Genomic DNA, 20,207 nt, shown 5'->3' with positions numbered 1-20,207 from the left:
ATTGCAGAATTTGAAATGTAGAAGCTGAAGACTGTCACAAGTTTAAATCCAGCCTGAATATCAAGTGTTAGCCAGCTAGGACTGCATGAGGAGACACTATCTCCAAAATAACAAATACCAGAAACAAATAAGCAAACACAATTTTCTCAAAGATAGGGAGTAATTTTGGGGAAGTAGATGAAAGCTAAAAGGGTAACTTACTAGATCTAGAACAGCGTTTCTCAACCCGTGGGTCATTTCACAGTGTTTACCTAAGACCACCAGAAAACACAGACATTTACATTATGATTCATAACAGTAGCAAAATCACAGCTATGTAGTAGCAACAAAAATAATTTTACTGCTGGGGAGGCACCAAGGGTTGCAGAATTAGGAAGGTTGAGAACCACTGCTCTAGAGGTTGAGAATGGGCCTAAGAGAGCCAAGACTGGGGTATGGGATAGAATGTGAAGAGCTGTATCTCCCTGGAACTCAGTGGAGACAATGGCTTAAAGCTATAGATGTGCACACTTTTCCTAGAAGGAAAAGCTGCTGAGGAGAGTGGGTGAAAATGTTGGTTTGTGATGGAGTAGCAGCACAACCTTTCTGAGGTGGCGGCTCTCTCGAGTAAGCACATCCTGGCTGGTTTTTGTTTGTTTGGTTGTTTGGTTTTGGGATGGTTCTTGCTATGTAGCCCTACCTAGCCTAGAACTCGAGATTCTCTGGCCCCAGACTCCTAAATGCTATGATTGTGGGCATACTCTACGACACCAGACTCCTAAATGCTGTGATTGTGGGCATACTCTACGACACCAGACTCAGATGAGGTTTCACTTCCCCGTGACTAAGAATCCAACTCGGGCCCTTGAGTCAAGAGGCAAGCACTGAGTTACACCCCCAAAGACAGAGCTTTCATTCTTAGAGACGAACAACTCAAAGACTTCTTTCTTAACTTAAAGTGACCCCATCTTACCCCATTGTGTACCCTAGTCTTTGTTATCTGCTTATGTATTAGCAGTTAGTGAGAGTCTCTAGAGAAACTATCTAGAGGACGTGTGTCTCTGTGTGCTTGTTACGTTCAGCCTCCAGGGTGTAACTGAGTTTGGTGAAGACAGTAGACAGAAGTTTTGTGTCTTTTCCTCCTGAGATGTGAATTAACACCTATTCACTCCAGATAAGACACCAGTTGACAGATCAACGGGATTATTTCAAGTGCGTCTTGGTAAAACAGTGAGTTCATTTTGGGGGTTACCTACATGATCATAAGTGACTCAGAGGCTTTGTTTCCACAAACCCCCATTCCAATGCGAATGGTGAACCTAAAGAGCTGTGTCCCTGCAACTCCTTGAACAATCTGTAAGTACCTCCACTCAAGAGTCGCCTCTCCACTAGCAATTATTAAAGGTTTATTTTTAGGTATGTGTGTGTGTGGTGTGCATGTGTGTGTGTGTAGTGTGGTGTGCGTGTGTGTGTGATATGTGTGTGTAGTGTGGTGTGCGTGTGTGTGTGTGTGATATGTGTGTGTAGTGTGGTGTACATGTGTGTGTGTGTGGTGTGGTGTGGTGTGTATTTGTGGGTAGGTGCACACCAGTGTAGGTACCTTCAGAGACCAGAGAGAGAGCTTGATTTCCTAGGGCTGGCTGGGATTGCAGTGTTTGTGTACCCCTGACATGGATAAGGGGAGCAGAACTCAGGTCCTCTAGAAGGTCAGGAAGTGCTCTTAACCACTGTGTTATTATCTCTCCAGCCCCTAGATAGCTTTCTTGTTTCTGTAACAAAATGCCTGAGAAGCAACTTAAGGAAGGTGTTTTTTTTTTTTTTTGGTTTTTATATTTTAAATTGTTCAGTTATATCACAAAAAACTTTTAAAGTAGGAGAGAAGGATTTCTTACATTTGCTTTAATATTGTCAGAGAACTAGGGAAAGGGGGAATTACTGAATAGAAACTGTGAACTGAACTAAAATGGAACCTGATTTACAGTTAGAGAGAAAAATCAAAGATGTGGGGCAGTTGTTCCTTGGTAAAGCACTTGTCTGGCGTGAAAGGCCCAGGTTCAGTGCCCGGTGTCAGCGAAATCAACTGTTGTGAGCATTCTAACACTGATGAGTGACGTGCCTGCCCAGGGGCCGGGGATACACATTAGCTGCTATGGTGACCGTGACCAAGAATTTTATAAAAGAATGAATTTATTTGGGCATATGGAAGGCATGGTGGGCAGAGTACAAGGCACCTGATGATATTTTGTCTACAGTTAGGAAGCTGAGGTAGATGAATTATGAAGTCGCTAGCTTTATACTTTCCCTCCTTTTATTCAATCTGGGGCCCCAGCCCATGGGATAGTGCCACCCAGATTCTGACTGGATCTTCTTCAGAAACCTCTCCAGAAGTGTGTGTGCTGCATGCTTCCAAATCCAGTTGAACTGACAATGAAGATGAGCCTTCACAGACCCTTCTAACTTTGTTTGCGTCCTGAGTTTTGTGAGCTCTCCTCTCCCTCTAGGAGGGTATGCTGGGATTGCTGGAGTGGGCCACCATGCTCAGCTCCTTCTATAGACTTAACATGAACATTAATAAACAACGCTTTGTTCCTGGGGGAAAGAAGGGTAAGGAAGTTATTTTGGTTACAGCTAAGTGAATGAGGGTCCAGGTAAGCTTTTTTCTTTTTTTTTTTTTTTTTTTTTTTTTTTGTTTTGTTTTTTTTGTTTTTTGGTGTTTCGAGACAGGGTTTCTCTGTGGCTTTGGAGCCTGTCCTGGAACTAGCTCTTGTAGACCAGGCTGGTCTCGAACTCACAGAGATCCGCCTACCTCTGCCTCCCAAGTGCTGGGATTAAAGGCGTGCGCCACCACCGCCCGGCCAGGTAAGCTTTTTTCTTAGATTGATTTTTATTTTCTTGACCAAACCATTGCCATTTTTAACATTAGTGTATGGTAGAAAGTCTCTAATTTCCTGGAAATCCTCACCTGCCTCACATAGACTTTCAGACTTCATCTGAACAAAACAAATTCAGGTCATGAGACTCAGATGGGGACATATGTACTTGGGTTTGTGAGGTGGTATTGGGGATTGAACCCAGGACTTTGTGGATGCTAGGCAAGCACTCTACTAACTGAGCCACACCCCGGCTCCAGTGATCTATGGTTTGTCTATAATGATTTTAAGATAAACCTGATTAGACCCGAACCTCCATACCCCAGAAGAACATGCCAGTGTACCTGGTGAGTGTGTTAGGATGTGATGTGTGAAGTCCTTTGTGTCACAGCAATCTGGAAGTTCTTAAGTACCATTGTTCTAGTAAATGAACACTCCTCTTAAAATCACAATGTCCCCTGATATGGGGTTCCCCTCTGTGTGTTGTGAACACCATTGGTGAATAAAGAAACCGTCTTGGGCCTGAGCAGGGGATAGAGGTAGGTGGGGAAAACTAAACAGAATGCTGAGAGAAAGGAGGCGGAGTCAGGAGAAGCCATGGAGCCCTGCAGAAGACAGTAGCTGAAACTTTGCCAGTAACCCACAGCCTCATGGTGATCCTTGGGCCAAGCAGTGATTTAAATAATACAGTTTCTGTGTGATTATTTCAGGGATGAGCAGCGGGGAACAAGTGAGTGGTCCTCCTACAACAGTCACCGCTCCATGAAGGTTTGGCAATTAAATTAGATATTGGTTGGGTTAATGAGTATAAGTGACTCCAAAATAAAACATAGTTTGTACCATTTGATGTCCTTCCATATTGTAAGTCACCCAACCTTGTGTGTGTGTGTGTGTGTGTGTGTGTGTGTGTGATATTAGACAGGATAGGATTGTTGTTTGGTTTTTTGTTTGTTTGTTTTATTTTGTTTTGCTGTACTGGGAACTGAACTCTGTTTCTCGCTCCTACTAGGCAAGCACTATATACACACACTGTACTCTGGAGCTGTACTTGAGTCTGAGCTGTATGGTATGATCTATTGTTGAAGGGAAAGTGTGTGTGTGTGTGTGTTACCCTATAGTAGACTGTTGTCTTTGGATAATGGCTATAATTCTGTTATTCTATTTCCATTTTTGAGCTTACTTTGCCACCCTGTCTTTTGTTTTTAAACACTGTTTAGACAGGTTCTTACTGTAACCCAGGCTGACCTAGAACACACTATATAGCCTCGACCAGTCTTTAATTTAAAGCAATCCTCCTGCTTCAGCCTCCAACTGGTGGGATTCCAGGTGTGAGCCATTAAACTAGCCATCTCAAGGTTTGAACTCAACTTTGTAATGTGGCGAAGCTTTGTGTTGGGTCTCACTTAAAAGGTTAGGCCTGCCACATGCTGCCAGCAGCCTCTTCCAGAACCCTGCCCTGTCCCCGAGAGAGTCCCCAGGGCTTCTCTTTCCTGTTTCAATTCATTTAGAGTTTAGTTTTGCCCTGAGATTGAGACATACATCTCTCCATTGTCCTGAGCTGTGTTTTCCTGGTTCCTTCCAGCACTCTGCTGGCCTGTTTATCACAGGGGATTTGGCTAATTACTTGATTTAGAGAAATAGAATGGGGTTTGCAAGGTAACAAATAGAAGTGATGTAATTCAGTTTCCAGCTGGTTTCAGAGTTGGTTGAGTTGTTATGGAGTTTCCTTATTGGTTTGCTCCTGCTGTGCTACAGGGGAGGCAGGGGAGTGCCATCTCCTCAGGGAGGGCTTCAGTCACAGCCCTTCTGGGAGATGGCACTGCAGTGGCAGGGACTAGTAAGGCAAGCCACACCGCTGAGCCAGGAGACTGGACTCCTGTTAAATCTCATTTCTAAGCCCTGGTAATTCATTCCGATTTCCTTTTGTTGTTTTCTCATTTAAAAATTACATTTGTCTGTCTTATGTGGGGTGTATGTGGAAGGATGCGTGTGCCGAGTCTGCACGTGGCAGTGGGAGAACCACTGGTGATAGACCGGGTATTTCACTGACCACATTCAGAGTTTTTGAAAATGAGGACCCAGATTGGTTTTTTCTGTTGCTATTTGAGACACGGGGTCTCACAACGTAGTAGTCATGGCTGGCCTGTAGACAAGGCTGGGATTAAAGGAGTGTTCCTCCATGCTGGAGTGGAGCGAGATTTTCCATCCATGTCCAACTTTTATCTTCCAACTGCATATTGTCTTTGTGATGGTCCTCCCTTGCGATTGCTCACTGCACAGCCTCCTGACAGGACAGGCCGGATGAGCAACGCCTCCTTTCCTTACTGTCCATTCCTCCGCCTTGGACTCTTCAGGGCAGAAAGAATCACCCCTTTGAGACAAGTTCTCACGTAGAGTTCTGGCTGGTCAACTCTTTGTCATTGGGGTTGATCTTGAACTGTGGGTCTCCTGCCCTCGCCTTCCAAATGCTGGGATTATAGACCTGCACCGCGGCTCCTGGGGCTCTGCACAGGCACTCCATCCGCTGAGCTACAGGGCACCACAGTATGACTTACTCCCGGGAACTCTGGGAATTCCCAGAAAAGACTCTATTGGGCAATTCCTCCTGATTGTTATGTCAACTTTGTGACCGTGTTCTGAGCAGCTGTGTCCTGCGTGGTGTAGGAGGGAGGCTGTGTTGGAAGTGGTCCTGTGATCTTTCTCACAGTGTTACTGTGACTGCCCTGGCGTCACAGAGACGTTTTTGTTTTGCTCCTCAGCTTTACTGAGGTGATAGAATGTGACTCATGCAGTGTATGTGGTTGATGAATTGCAGCGATTGTTCACGGCCTGTAACAACACCACACGGAGATCTGAACAATTAGTTCCTTAAGCTGAGAAATCCCTTCCTGTCGTTTGTGGTCACTCTCTTCCCCCTGTGGCTAGCCCCGTCAGCCCCATCTGCTTCTGCCATCAACTTTGGGATCACTCGCACAGGGGCATGGCTTTTATTTTGCCTGTCTTGTCCCTTCGCCACTGTCAACTGCCGTTTGCTGTTGTAAGGCACGAGTATGTCTTGGCTTGTGAGTCAGGGTCTCCTATATCTAACTCACTAATGTAGCTAAGATGACTCTGGACAACTCCTCCCTCCATCTCCGGATTTCTGAGATTACTGGTATGTTCAACCATTTCTCGTTGTGGTGGGTATGGGTCCTGGGGCTGTATACGTGCTAGGCAAGCACTCTACCCACTGAGCCATAGTCCTAACCTAGTCCTGGTTTTTAGAGACAAGATCTCAGGTGGCTGAAGCTGGTCTTGAACTTGTTTAGGGTCACATTAGTCTTCTGATCCTCCTTATACTTCCCAAGTATAAGGTTTGCAAGTTTGTTTTTCCACACCCAGCTTAAGGCACCAAAGTATCTTGAATAAATTTATTATAAACTTAAAAGCATATGAGGTGGTTGCTTCTTTTGTAGGGCCTAAAATAGCCTATGAAATGTTAAACCCCCTGCTTAATTCTAAATACCTTTCCATGACTCTCAGCTTTAGCCCTGGTTTTATGTTTTGCAAGAGGTCCCCAGGGCTGAAAGTGTATTCTTGAAGTATACATATTGCAAGAGGTTCAAATGTTCAACTAAAACTAATATATTTTTTTTTAATGGTCCTCTGGATCTGCACCTAGGCTGGCCTTGAACTTGTGTGATCTTCCTCTTGAGTTTAGGCTGGTCCCCATTTACTTCTGCCCCCCTCTCCCTCCCTCCCTCCCTCCCTCCCTCCCTCCCTCCGTCCCTCCCTCCCTCCCCTCCCTCCCCCCCTAACTCAGATTATGTCCTAGGATTCCTAGCTGCTTTCCCTAACTTCATTCAGCAAAATGGTAAAATGATCCCAAGCTGGTGTAGTTTTTGGTTTTGTTTCCATTAGGAAAATATTCCCAGCTCTTCTCCAGGTGTCTTTGGACACGCACCACTGTTTCTCTGTTTGGTTTCTGGAAAGGGTCTTATATTGTAGCTTGGGCTGTCCTAGAACTCTCCTGTGCAGCCCAGACTGAAATCCTCTGCCTAGTCTCCCAAGTACTGGGATTATAGTGGTGCATTACCATGCTCATTTAAATTGTGTCCTTCTAATATGACAAAGGATGTACCCCTGTTTTTATTTCATTCCTCTTCTCCCTATCCCCTTTTAGTTTAGTTAGTTTGTTTGTTTTTGGAGGCTAGACTAGACTCATTAGCTATTAAGCTGGGGATGACCTTGAACTTCCAATTTTCCTGCCTCCAACTCCCAAGTGCTAAGATTATAGCTGTGTGCCGTGCCACCATGCCCAACTTAAAACCTCGGGTCTTATTAAACTGAGTACTTCTGAGTCTCATTTCCAACTTCTGTAGAGTAAGGGTTATCTGCTGGTACACAAGTCACATAAGCAGATAATTCAGGTTGGAGCCAATTATAGTGTATTTGACATGTTAAATTTTTTAGTTGAACATTTGAACCATTTATAACAGGATACTGGTGGCTCATGCCTTTAATCCCAGCACTCAGGAGGCAGAGGCAGGTGGATCTCTGTGGTTTGAGGCCAGTCTGGTCTACAGAGTGAGTTTCAGGACAACCAGGGCTACACAGTGAAACCCTGTCTCAAAAACAAACAAACAAACAAATGCCTTTGAACCATTTGTAATGAATACTCTTAAAAGAATATACTTTGAAGGCTGTGTGTGGTGGCTCATACTCTTATTCCTAGCACTTAAGAGGCAGAATCTGTGAGCTAGCCTCATCTACATAGTGTGTTCCAGAACAACCAAGACTACACAGTTAGACCCTTTCTCAAAAACAGACAAACAAAACAAGAATTACATTCAGTCAGGCCTAGTGATGTATGTATTCCTGTAACCCCAGGTAGATTATAGGAGGTAGAGATGTTAGTGAGAAAACTGAGGTTCCCTCTTCAGATTCTTCGTCTCATTCATAAAAGGATTTAGATGTGGTGAGAAAGTCATGCCTTTTGAGTTAGGGTTCAGCATGTTCAGCAAGCAGCCACATGGCAGGAGCAGAGACTGAGAAAACCAGAGTATCAATCAATAGGGTATGCCCAGAGTTAGGGAGGGAGGAAGGAAGAAAGGGAAAAAGTTAAACGTTTTTCTGGGTAATCAGAAAAGTTGAGACTCCTGTAAGAGACTACTTCCAGGGTGGGGTTTCTGAGAAGGAAAAGTATGTTTCTCATTAAGGAGATAGTTACTCCTCCCATCTCTTTATCAAGGCTTGAGAAAGTCTGCCTGTCTGAGGTGACTGATAGGCCCAGCTGGATTGACTGTTTGGGGTGTCTGTGCAGAGCCATAGGCAGACCTTGGATTCCTGGTCTTTTCACCTGGGAGCAGCTAAGTGGCTTTACAAGCCCAGGTACTCCCACCTTCTTTTTTTGAGACAGGGTCTCACTGTATGACTCTGGCTGGCCTGGAACCTGCTGTGTAGACCAGGCTGGCCTTGAACTCGCAGAACTGTTTGTCTCTGTCTCCTGAGTTCTAGCATTAAAATCATGGACTACCAAGCCTAGCTATTTTATTTTCAGTCGTGTGTCTGTGTCTGTAAAGGGCATGTGCCCACATGAGTGCCGGTGTCCTGGGAGGCCAGAATACTTGGGTGCTGGGAATGGAATGAGGACCTCTGGACGAGCAGTGTGAACTCAAGTGCTAAGCAGTGTCTCCTGATGCATCCTCTGTCTGTTTTGAGTAGGTTCTGCCGATCCTGTATTGCGACCAGTATTAAAAATCATAAATGGACATGTCCATACTGCCGAGCATACCTTCCTTCGGAGGGAGTGCCCGCAACTGACATAGCCAAGAGAATGAAGTCAGAATACCAGAACTGTGCTGAGTGCGGGACTCTGGTGAGTAACACAACCCTCGTTCATGATCACAGGCAAAGTTCTCCAGGGATGCTTTCATTCCACCTGCTCCGTCTCTCCAGCTCCCCCACTTTGGGAACAGGATCTCATTCTGCAACCCACGGTGAACTTAAACTTACCATCCTCCTGCCTCTGCTGTGGAAGTGTCAGGATTACATGCATGCCCACCACATCAGCTCCTTTAGTTTTGGTGAATATATAGCACAGAGAGATGGAACCCAAGGCTTCCTGCATGCTAGGTGACTGGTTACCCCAGCCCTCGTTTTTACCTTTGATACAGAGAAGACAGAGTCATTGAGTTACCTACGCCAGCTGTGAACTTACTCTGTAGCTCTATAGTAGCTTGCATTACAGGCTTGCCCCACCAGCCTTGTTAAGGAGGAGGGGGGTTTCAAGACAGGGTTTCTCAGTGTAGTCTTGACTGTCTTGGAACTCGCTTTGTAGACCAGGCTGGTCCCAAGCCCACAGAGATGTGCCTGCCTCTGCCTCCAGAGTGCCTGAGACTAAAAGCATGCACCACCACCACCAGCTGGCAAACATTTTTTTTCAAAGTTGGAACTTTTACTTCGTTCATCTGTTTTCTTACCACCATCCAGAGCTGGAAAATAAAATTTTTTTTCTTTCTTTTTTTTTTTTAAATTCTAGATATTCTTTTTTTTCTTTTTTTATTAATTAATTAATTTATTTAATTAGAAAATAAAATTTTTTTAACCTGGATGGAATTTAAAGAAACATACGAAAAATTCATGCCTTTAATCTCAGCACACCGGAGGCTGAAACAGGAGGATCTGCTGCATGTTCAAGGCAGTAGTTTTAGTCCAGCCAAGTCACTGTAACAATGCACATGCCAGAACAACAAGGACAAATACCCAAAACAAAAAGTCAGTCCTCGCCAGGACGTGGTGGTGCACTCAGGAGGCAGAGGCCAGCCTGAGCTACAGAGCAAGTTCCAGGACAGCCAAGGCTACATGAAGAAACCCTGTCTGGAAAAAAAGGGAAAAGAGTCTGGAGAGATGGCTCAGTGGTTAAGAGCACTGACTGCTTGTCCAGAAGTCCTGAGTTCAACTCCAACACCTATATGGTGACTCACAACCACCTGTGGTGAAATCTGGTGCCCTCTTCTGGCAGTAGGCATGTATGCAGGCAGAACACTATACATAATAAATAAATTTTTAAAAAAAATCCAATCCTCAGCAGTTATTCTCACCCCTTGCCTGAGATCCTGGAAACCAACTGAACTTCATCCTCCTTCCTCTGTCCCTTAAGAAATTACTTCTGACTGAGGGAGCAGGAAGAGGCTAAGTGGCCTTTCAGTTTCCTAGCTCCTGAGAGTGATTGATTTGATTTGGTTCCCTGCACCCCTTTCTCAGGGCCCTTGTCTCCTGTTAGGCTCCCTTCCTGTTACCATCTTTCCTGTTACCTGAAGAGCTGTATGGTCACACTCCCTGTGTCAGCCACTGCCAGCTGAACACAAGGGGAGCTTGGCACCTCCTCTAACATAGCACCCAGCACCTATCCTCTAAGGCCTTGGTGCATTAAAAGACATTTATAAGATGGGCGTATTGGCACACATCTTTAAGCCCAGCTCTTCGGAAGCAGAGGCAGGTGGATCTCCATGAGTTCGAGGCCAGCCTGGTCTACAGAGCAAGTTCCAGGACAGCCACAGCAGTTACACAGAGAAACCCTGTCTCGAGAAACAAACAAACAACAACAACAACAACAAAAACAAAAATAAAAGGAAAAAATAAAGATATTTTTAAGTATAAGGCTCAATAATCTATCATGACCACCTGGCCAGAATTTATACATATCCTTTGGAGACAAGCATCCTGAGATCCAACACTAATTCTCTGTTTCTGGTTTTACACAAATTATTTGTCTGTTTTTATTAATCTATTTATTTTATGTGTGCGGGGGTGGAGGACACACATAGACAACCTTACTTTGATTGTCTATCCAGAACAACAGCATTCTCAGAGGTCCTGGGTGGAGCCCTCACCTGATTCTCATCTCTGGTAGCCATCAGTCACAGGATTTTGGTTAATGTTTGAGGAACTCTGTGCCCTCTCTTGCTTTCTAGGCTGTTCTTCTGTCCAGGAGTGCTGCCTGTTTCTTTTACAGGTTTCAGCTTTGCATGCTTCACTGTGAGGCCCGCTCCCCTCTCCATGCAGCCTGGCCTTCGTAGTTTTAGATCCTCTCAAAACAACTTCTGAGATAGTCGTCTGCACATATTTTTCCTCTGTTTGGTTATCTGCAGCATTAGAGCAGCCAAGAGCCTCGTTGTCTACCGTCTCTTCAGTGGCACCATACATAATGTTGTGTGTATGTCTGGATTATAAATTTAACAATCTATTTATTTGTCAGTGTGCAATCCCCAGGTTGATGATTGTTCTAAGGAAAGCTTATCTTTCTTGAACAAAGAATCTGATTTTTTTTTTTTGTAAAACAGAGTCTTAGATTGGTCTAGCCTGAAACTTGTGATCCTCCTGCTTCAAATCCTCCTCCTTCCAAACCTGAGAATTATGTGTGTACCACCACACCCACTGTCACACTGATTTTTCCTTCCTTTTCTTCTCTCCTTCTCTCCCTCCCTCCCATCCTTTCTCTTTCTTTCTTCCTTCTCCTGTTTTTATGTTTCTTTGGAGACCTGTCTCACTCAGCGTGCCTGTATGGCGTGGGACTCACAGTGTGCATCAGGTTGGCAGAGATCACCTGCTTCTCCCTCTCAAGTGTTGGGATTAAAAATGTGTGCCATAATACCTGGCTTAGAAGTATAGATGTATTTGTACATGATTAAACTAAATAAAGAGAAGCTATGTAAATAGAATTATTAAATATTTTTATCTTGGTTAAGAGGAGAGCAAGAGTGTGTGTGCACACCAACAGGCATACATGGGCCACAGCTTGCATGTGGAAGCAAGAATACAGTTGTAGGAACTGGTTCTCTCCTCCCTTGTGGGGGCCTAGAATCAGTTGTCAGGCTTAGTAGCAGGTACCTTTACTCAGTGAGCTATCTCAGCAACCCCCAAAGAAGATGCTACAGGTTATAAACATCTCCTTCCTCCTTCTGTTCCTCCTCCTCCTCCCCTTCCCCACCCCCCTCTCAGATAGGGTTTCATGTATAGCCCTGGCTGGTCTGGAACTCTGAAAGATCTACTCACCTTTGCCTCCCAAGTGCTGGGATTAGAGGCGTGTGCCACTGCTGGGTTTACACCTTTAATCCTTTATATCTTAATATCTTTTTAAGATCGCTACCTTCATCAGTCTCCTTTTTATGTTTTTGATGGGTACTTTGTCACTGTTTTCATGTTCTCGGTAGCTTGCTTTACTTCTGCCTTTTGTTAAGTGACTGTGGCTATTTCCATCACGTGGTAGAGTTTTTGAAGCTGAACTTTCAAAGGAAGTTTGGGCAGAATGAGGCTGGCTGTGGGCCGCCACCTAGCTACAGCTTTAAGAAGCTTCCTCCACCGGGAGATCTTATCAGTGTTTCTGCTGAAACTGAGTGCAGGGTTACTGTTTATCTGTATAGCCCCTGAGTGTTTGTCTGCACTGATCAAGGTGGGCTATGAGAACTGTGGTTCCTTAGCCCTGATGGCACCATTAAGTATACTGTGCATTCTGAATTCACACAACACTCTTGGCCATGTCGTGAATTGATGGCATTTATGACTGCACTTAAGGTGTGAGAGGTTTCCCTAACTTCGTGATGGGACACTTGCAAAACGCGTGCATCCGATGGTCTCCATCTCCATTTCTTTTCATCTCTTGTTAATGTTTTTCTTCTTCTCTTATTCTCACTCTTTCTCTTCATCTAGTTTTCTTTTTATCCAAAACCTACTTACAAATCAGCATGCAAAAAATTCTTTGTTACTATACATCATTTTGCTTTTTAAAAACAACAGCATGTGCCGAGCGGTGGTGGCGCACGCCTTTAATCCCAGCACTCGGGAGGCAGAGGCAGGTGGATCTCTGTGAGTTCGAGGCCAGCCTGTTCTACAAGAGCTAGTTCCAGGACATGCTCCAAACCTACAGAGAAATACTATCTCAAAAAAACAAAAAGAAAAAGAAAAAAGAAAGAAAGAAAACAGCATGCTTTTTTTAGAAGGAAGAAATTTAAAAGCTTAACATTGTGTTAGGAGATTTTAAACACAGTAAATTTATTATTATTATTATTATTATTATTATTACTATTATTACTACTACTATTACTTTTTGGTTTTTAGAGACAGGGTTTCTCTGTGTATCCCTGGCTGCCTCTGCCTCTTGAATGCTGGGATTAAAAGGCATTCTCATCTGACTCCGTATTATTCTTGATAATGCCTGTAGTTTGTGACTATTCATGAATAAATCCAATTAATTACTGCTCCAATTTGAAAGTTATGGAGCTAGGTCACATAAAGGCCTTGTCCAACAGGACTCTAATCTTGAGTTTGCCTTTTTGCAGGTTTGCCTCAGTGACATGAGGATGCACATAAGGACTTGTGAGAAGTACATTGACAAATATGGACCACTGCAAGAACTTGGCGAGACAACAACAAGGTTTGCTTGAATACAGTGTAGTGTCGTGCTAAATTCAGTATGTCTCTGAAGAATTTAAGCTTAACACTTGAGGGGCAGAGGCAGGAGGATTCTTATGAGTCTGAGGCCATCCTGGGCTACATACGAAATTGCACTGGAAATTCAATTTGAATATCTCTTTTAAAAAAGACTTTTTAAAATTTTTATTTTATTTTTCTTGCATTGTCTGTGCACCATGTGTATGCAATGGCCACAGAGGTCAGAAGGAGGTGTCAGAAAACCACCATGCAGCCGGGCGATGGTGGCGCATGCCTTTAATCCCAGCACTTGGGAGGCAGAGGCAGGCGGATCTCTGTGAGTTCAAGACCAGCCTGGTCTACAGAGCTAGTTCCAGGACAGGCTCCAAAGCCACAAAGAAACCCTGTCTCGAAAAACAAAAAACAAAAAACAAAAAAAAAAAAAAAGAAAAGAAAAGAAAAGAAAAAAGAAAACCACCATGCAGGTATTAGAATTCCAAGCCAGGTCCTCTGTAAGAATAGCCAGTGCTCTTACCTGCTGAGCTATCTCTCCAGCCCCAACAGCCCTTTGTTTTGTTTTTAATAGTGAGTGATTTCAGTACCCAAATCCCATCTTTCTTTTTCTTAGTATGTATGTATTATTTGTGTGTATGTATGGTGCCTGAGTATATGTCTGCACCAAGTGGACGTAGGGCCCTGTGGAGGTGGGAAATTGTGTTGGATCCCCACGGGAGTTATGCAGAGTTGTGAACCGCCCCCACGCAGATGCTGAGACTGGACCTGCGTCTTCTGCAAGTGCAGCCAGTGCTTTGCACCACCGAGCCATCTCCAGCCTTGGACTTTCGCATCTCAACCTAGAAGTCTAAGGCTTACTCTGGCCTTTTTATAAATGATGCCATAAATTTTAGATGAATATTTTTAATGTAAGCAGAGTACAGATTCTGCTAAATTGACCAGAAGAGAGAAAAAAAAGACTAAAATATAACTTGAGAAAATATGGCTTTGACTGCAAATTGATGGAGTTTATGAAAAATTTAAAATATATAGAAACTAACTTAACCTCTTATTTCTTTTGCTGGTTAAAGTTATAGCAAAGACTCCCGCAGCTAAACTTGACGGCGTGAACTATAATTCCCGTACTCAGGAGACCAAGGCAGAAGGATCACCACTGCAGGGCTAGCCTATGCTACATAGCAACTTTGAGGACAGCTTGAACCATGCAACAAAACAAACAAAAACCTAGCCCAGTATGGTGACAAATGCCTATAACCACAGGATTCTAGGAAGCTGAGGCAGAGGGATTGCTATAAGCTTGAGAAAAGCCTGAGCTACATAGCAAGACACTTGTCTCAAAACAAACCAGGAAAGCAAACCAGGTGTGATGGTGCATACCCGTAATCCCAGCACTTAGGGGCTAGAAGCAGGAGGACCAAGGTAAGCCTGGGCTACATAATAAGACCCTGTTCTCACAAAACAAAATAAAACAAAACAACAACAAAAAAGATACTAACCTAGCTATAGTCAGTATAGTCTGTTTTTTAAAATTTCTAACTAGGTGACTACCCTCTAGCTGACCACTATTTTAGTGATTATAATTCTGTACTATTTCCAGATGTGTCTGTCCATTTTGTCAGAAGGAATTGGAAGAAGACTGCTTGCTGGATCATTGTATTACCTACCACAGATCAGAGAGGAGGCCTGTGGTAATGACTCTTGCCTACCACCTGTCTGTCTGCCTTTCTGTCTGTCTGTACTGTCTAAATTTAAGCTGTGTTAGAATCTGGGCATCGTGGCTCATGTCTGTAATCTCAGTGCTGGGGAGGTTAGGAAGGACGGATGCTGGAGGTTTGAGACCAACCTGGGCTAGACAGTGAGTTCCATGTCAGCACTTACTTTCTAATTTTTAAAGTTACTACATTTATTTATCTGTGTGTTCACACATGTGGAGATGAGAGAACTTGGGGAGTCTTTGGCAGAGACCTTTTGGCACGACTGGTGTCAAGTGCCTTTACCACAGAGCACTTCACCAGCCCTGAGAAACTGTTTAATACTGTGTTGCTGGCATGATGGTACACACTTTTGGAAGGCAGAAGCAGGCGGATCTTCGTGAATTCAAGGCAAACCTGGCCTACAGAGTAAGTTCTAGGCTAGGCAGGTCTACAGCAGTGAAACTCTGTCATTTTTTTTTTTTAATTCTTAAAAAAAAAAAAGATATTCAGTTGAAAAGATAAATGAATAGGATCTCACTATGCAGCCCCATCTGACCTGACCTGAAAATTTCTTTGTGAACCTGACTGGCTTTGAAGATCACAGGAAGATCACAGAGATCTTCCTGGCTATACATGTAATTTTTTAAATATTGAGATATAAAGCCAATTAAGTAGTAGACAGTTGTTTCAGGCCAGCCTTGGCCACAGTGGATTCAAATCTAGCCTGAACTACATGAGAAACAAAACAAAGCAGTTCTAGAGAGGTGACTCGGTTAGTAAAGTGCCTCACGCAAGCAGGAAGACCCAAGTTCTGATCCCCAGCACTCCCCTAAAGCCCACGTGTGATGCTACGGTGCCCACCTGGAATCCCAGGACTGGGAGTGCAGAGGTGGAGTCCTGGAGCTTGCTGGCCAGCCAGCTAGACAAGCTTAATTGCTTACCTCCAGGTTCAATGAGAAGCTCTGTCTCAAAAAAGAAAGTTGGAGGGGTCAGAAGAGATTGCTCAGTATTTAAGAATATTTGCTTCTCTTCCAGAGGACCTGGGTTCAGGTCTCAGCCCCTATGTGGTGACCTACAGCAATCTGTAACTTCAGTTCCAGGATATCTGATGCTCTCTTCTGGATTCTATATGGGCACCAGGCATGGATGTGATACACATATCATATGCTAGCAAACACTCATACATGTAAAGTCAATAAATTATTTTTTTAAAACCTTAAAAACTGCCGGGCGGTGGTGGCGCACGCCTTTAATCCCAGCACTTGGGAGGCAGAGGCAGGCGGATCTCTGTGAGTTCGAGACCAGCCTGGTCTACAAGAGCTAGTTCCAGGACAGGCTCCAAAACCACAGAGAAACCCTGTCTCGAAAAACAAAAAAAAAAAAAAAAAAAAAAACCTTAAAAACTGTATGGCAACTTAAATACATAAAGTGGAAATGAAAAATAAAAATAAGAACACAGGGTTGAGAACAATTGAGGAAAACACCTGACATTTTCCTATGACCTTCACATGAACATGCACAAACATGACCATGTACATATACATGCAAACACAAGAACACATAGATACATCACACACACATGAAACTAAACCAAGCACAATGTTGAGGTATGTTCTGTGTATGTCTAGTTAAAGTTCACATGCAATGGTGACTTCTTTTTAAAAATTCTGGTATTAATAGTTACTTGAAATTCTTTCTTGAACTGTTGATTGGTCTTTCTCTCTAGTTCTGCCCACTTTGCCATTTGCTACCTAATGAGAGCCCAAGCACCTTCAACAGCAGTTTAATTAGACATCTGCAAGTCAGCCACACTTTGTTTTATGATGATTTCATAGTAAGTATAATTCTACCTTTTACATTATGTTTTTGTGCTGTCTGTGCTAATCTTACTTTTTAAAATCCCAGTGCATTAAATTATACAAGAAAAGTTGAGCATGTTGGTAAAGTGTACAGCATTAGCAAGGAGAACGCCGGAACAGTAGTATTGCTATAAAGCACTCGCTACTAATGTTGACGTAGTCTTTTCTAACCATCTGTGGAAGTGTGCACCTTTGACCCCAGCACTGGAGAGGCAGAGGCAGGTGGAGCTCTGTGAGTTCCAGGCCAGCCAGGACCACATAGTAAGACACTGTCTGAATGAACAAACTTGGACTTAAAGTAGCAGTTTCACCTTTGGTTCTAGAAGCAAGAGGGACTGGAAAGGGATGGAGATCTTACAGCTTTTGTTTTTACTCATAGAAGTGCTAATGTCAAGCTTAAATTTCACCATGACAAATAAAGAAGCAAGAAGAGCATTTTGTTACATTTTTCTGTCCATAAATCAATAATTAATAGAACTGTTGGCATTCTGAGTCCTAGGAGTGGCTGTGTTTCCCCCCCAGTGTTAGAGATTGACCCTGGGGTCTTCCCCATTCTAGGAAAATACAGCCATTCAACTATGACCACCATCCCCAAGGCTCTCAGAAATGTGTAAACTTTATTCCAAGTATGTGTGAAATATAGAGAACATCCTGACCTGACAAGGCTTTCTTTCTCTTACATTTCTAAATCGTCAGGTTTTAGTTGACTTTTTACTTATATGTCTATGTGTATTGTTGCGAAAGAGTGGGTGTTTGTCCATTGAGGTCAGAAGTGGACATCAGATTCCCTAGTAGTTGTGAGCCACCTGATGTGGTGTTGTAGAGTTTGAGATCACCAGGAAAAGACCCCGGAGTCCATTCAGAGTATAATTAAACAAATTTATTAAGGCTGCTAGTAGGGACATCAGAGATGTGCCTTACAGAAGCAGGCGAAGGGCTCTTAAAGCCTTTTATCCACAAGAACTGTTCTGCCATGCCAAGATTAGATGGTCGAGGCGACCTCAAAATAGTCCTTGAATGTCTGGACAAGCAAGTTACAGAAGCCAAAATCAGCAGTTAGTCATCATAATGAGCAGATGGTCACAGCTGTGCATTCCTGAGTGGGGGTCAAGGAGTCAGGGTTGCTGGGAACTTATCTTCCAGGAGCTTGAGTCAGAGGTAGCTTAGGTACCAAGGTGGATGACTAGCACAAAATGGAGTTTCTTTAGGCATCACAGTGGGTGCTAGGAAATGAGCTCAGGCCCTCTGGAGAAGCAGTTTGTGTTCTTAACACTGAGCCATTTCTCCAGCACACATTCTCTATATTCTCTATTAATTAATATTCTCTATTAATTAAGACTTGATGGCAATTCCTGAAAGGCCAGTGAAGTCGAACAGGAACCAGTAACCTCAGAGTAAGTTCTGGGTCTGACAGGCTTCCTGGTATGATGGACAGGCCATGTAACTCAGGGAATTAATTCCTGAAAAATGAGCATTGCATTGACCCTCGTTCCACCCCATCCCATTTCTGAAACACTACTGGCTGTTTCTAACCATTCTTCTCTATTGCAGGATTTTGATATAATCGAGGAAGCCCTTATCCGAAGAGTGTTAGACCGCTCACTTCTTGAATATGTGAATCACTCAAACACCACATAAGTTTATAAATAGCGAAGGACCATTCCCTTGTACCATTTAAGATGCTGCTTGAAGGACTGGGGGAAACTGTCAATGTTTCATGGAGAAAAATGTACTACAGTGTTACACACTTGTCTTTGTTATGTTGCATTCAAAAACTGCTTTCATTCTGGTCTAGATCTGCCTTTACATTCTTGAGTTTCTTAGACATTTAAGCACAAGCAATCGGCTCCACAAGCTGTCGGCAAATGGGAGAGACACAGGTGAGTATGTGTGCAGGAGCTCCGTGTGCACATTGGTGATGCTGGGCAGAATGCTACGTGTTCATGGCTGTCATCATGGTTAGGCAAGATGACCAATCTCTGTTCGACACAAGAAGATGGAGAAAGGAACAAAATGTGGACATTAAAGGAAACCTGAAATTTATTGAAATCCTCATGATCTAATCTCCAATAAAGGAATGTGGACAATCTTACGTGAAAGGAGGAAGGGAAAGAATTTGAAGTCAACAAAATCCATTTTAACCAAATTACAGTACATAATGCTATAACAGATTTTGTGTATGGAACATATGGTGATGCATGCCTGCGGTCCAAGTATTGGGAGAAGGAAGAATCAGAAGTGCAAGGCCAGTCTTGGCTAATGAGACCATAAAAAAAACATTAAAAAATTGAAAAAATAAAAAAATCTATGTGAACTTAACTATTGAAATACTATATATGCACATATAAAAATTTGATAGAATATTTTTCAAATATTTGTAGCTTATTATTTAGAAGTATTTTATAATGTAGGTGATTTCTTAAAACCTATTTGTTGATATCTGTGGTTGAAGTTTTCACACTTAATTTTGCATGGAATTCCCAGGCTTTGTTTTTAATTTTAACATCTTAAAAGGTGTAAAATAAAGCACACATACTGAAAACCAGATACGAAATGTATAGCTTAATGTGTTGTAAGAAGCATTATTGCTCGTGGATGGTGACATGCATATTTCTGCGAGACAGAGCAGGATTGTTTCAAGTTCAAAGCCATCTGGGCTACAAGTTGTAGGCCTGCCTGGGCCCTCGTGTGAGACCCTGTCTCACAACCAAAGAAACAAAGCACTATGAACTCACGTATCTAGACATCTATCGATGGACTTCCTTCCATTACCAGTGTCACTTTACTGAGGTTCAACCTCTCTTTTCTTTGGCTGCTCCTCGAAGGTTGGCTGAGTCCTTTGAACACTTTATTACTTTCCTTGCTGTCTCCTACGGCAAGATCTTCCCTGCTGAACCCGTGTTTGCTACTATGGACCTGAAATCATCAACTCTCTTAGAAGCCTGGTTGCTTTCTGTGCAGAATGGTATTTCAAACCACAATCTGAAGCTGGGGATAGTAGCCCATGCCTGTAAGGAGGATCTGTTGAAGATCTTCCTCAGCTACATGGCAGGGTCAAGGACAGCCTAGGCTACACAAGGCCCTATCTCAACCCACCCCCTTTCTCATTCCAGAAAAAGTCTCTGCGGATATTTACTGCTATTGAAGTGGCCGTTGTTTGAAGGAGAGAGCTGGTCAACAGCTGTGTGCTTGTTTAAAGAGAGAACACTTCAGGCTGGAGAGATGGCTCAGAGGTTAAGAGCATTGCCGCTCTTCCAAAGGTCCTGAGTTCAATTCCCAGCAACCACATGGTGGCTCACAACCATCTGTAATGAGATCTGGTGCCCTCTTCTGGCCTGCAGGCATACACACAGACAGAATATTGTATATATAACAAATAA

At 43.3% G+C, this 20,207-nt stretch overlaps 1 protein-coding gene across 5 annotated transcripts in view; it reads left to right on the top strand.

Annotated features, from left to right (window-relative positions):
* The window catches only part of Rnf125 (ring finger protein 125), an 82,158-nt gene extending 62,784 nt beyond the window's left edge, over positions 1-19,374 (top strand). For 4 of the 5 annotated variants that reach the window (XM_057788788.1, XM_057788786.1, XM_057788784.1 and 1 more), the window contains 5 exons: positions 8,553-8,706; positions 13,169-13,263; positions 14,872-14,962; positions 16,695-16,802; positions 18,379-19,374. In XM_057788788.1, the coding sequence (XP_057644771.1) occupies positions 8,665-8,706; positions 13,169-13,263; positions 14,872-14,962; positions 16,695-16,802; positions 18,379-18,465 (423 nt within the window). In that variant the 5' untranslated portion in view covers positions 8,553-8,664 and the 3' untranslated portion in view covers positions 18,466-19,374. Of the gene's footprint in view, positions 1-5,946; positions 6,004-8,552; positions 8,707-13,168; positions 13,264-14,871; positions 14,963-16,694; positions 16,803-18,378 lie in introns of those variants that run through there. The other variant, XM_057788787.1, reaches the window with a different exon arrangement.
* Positions 19,375-20,207: the final 833 nt, after the last annotated feature.

Source organism: Chionomys nivalis, chromosome 14 (assembly GCF_950005125.1).
Source record: "Chionomys nivalis chromosome 14, mChiNiv1.1, whole genome shotgun sequence".
NCBI lineage: Eukaryota > Metazoa > Chordata > Mammalia > Rodentia > Cricetidae > Chionomys > Chionomys nivalis.
The sequence above is the reverse complement of the archived record's forward strand: the minus strand, read 5'-3'. Positions and strand labels throughout refer to the sequence as shown.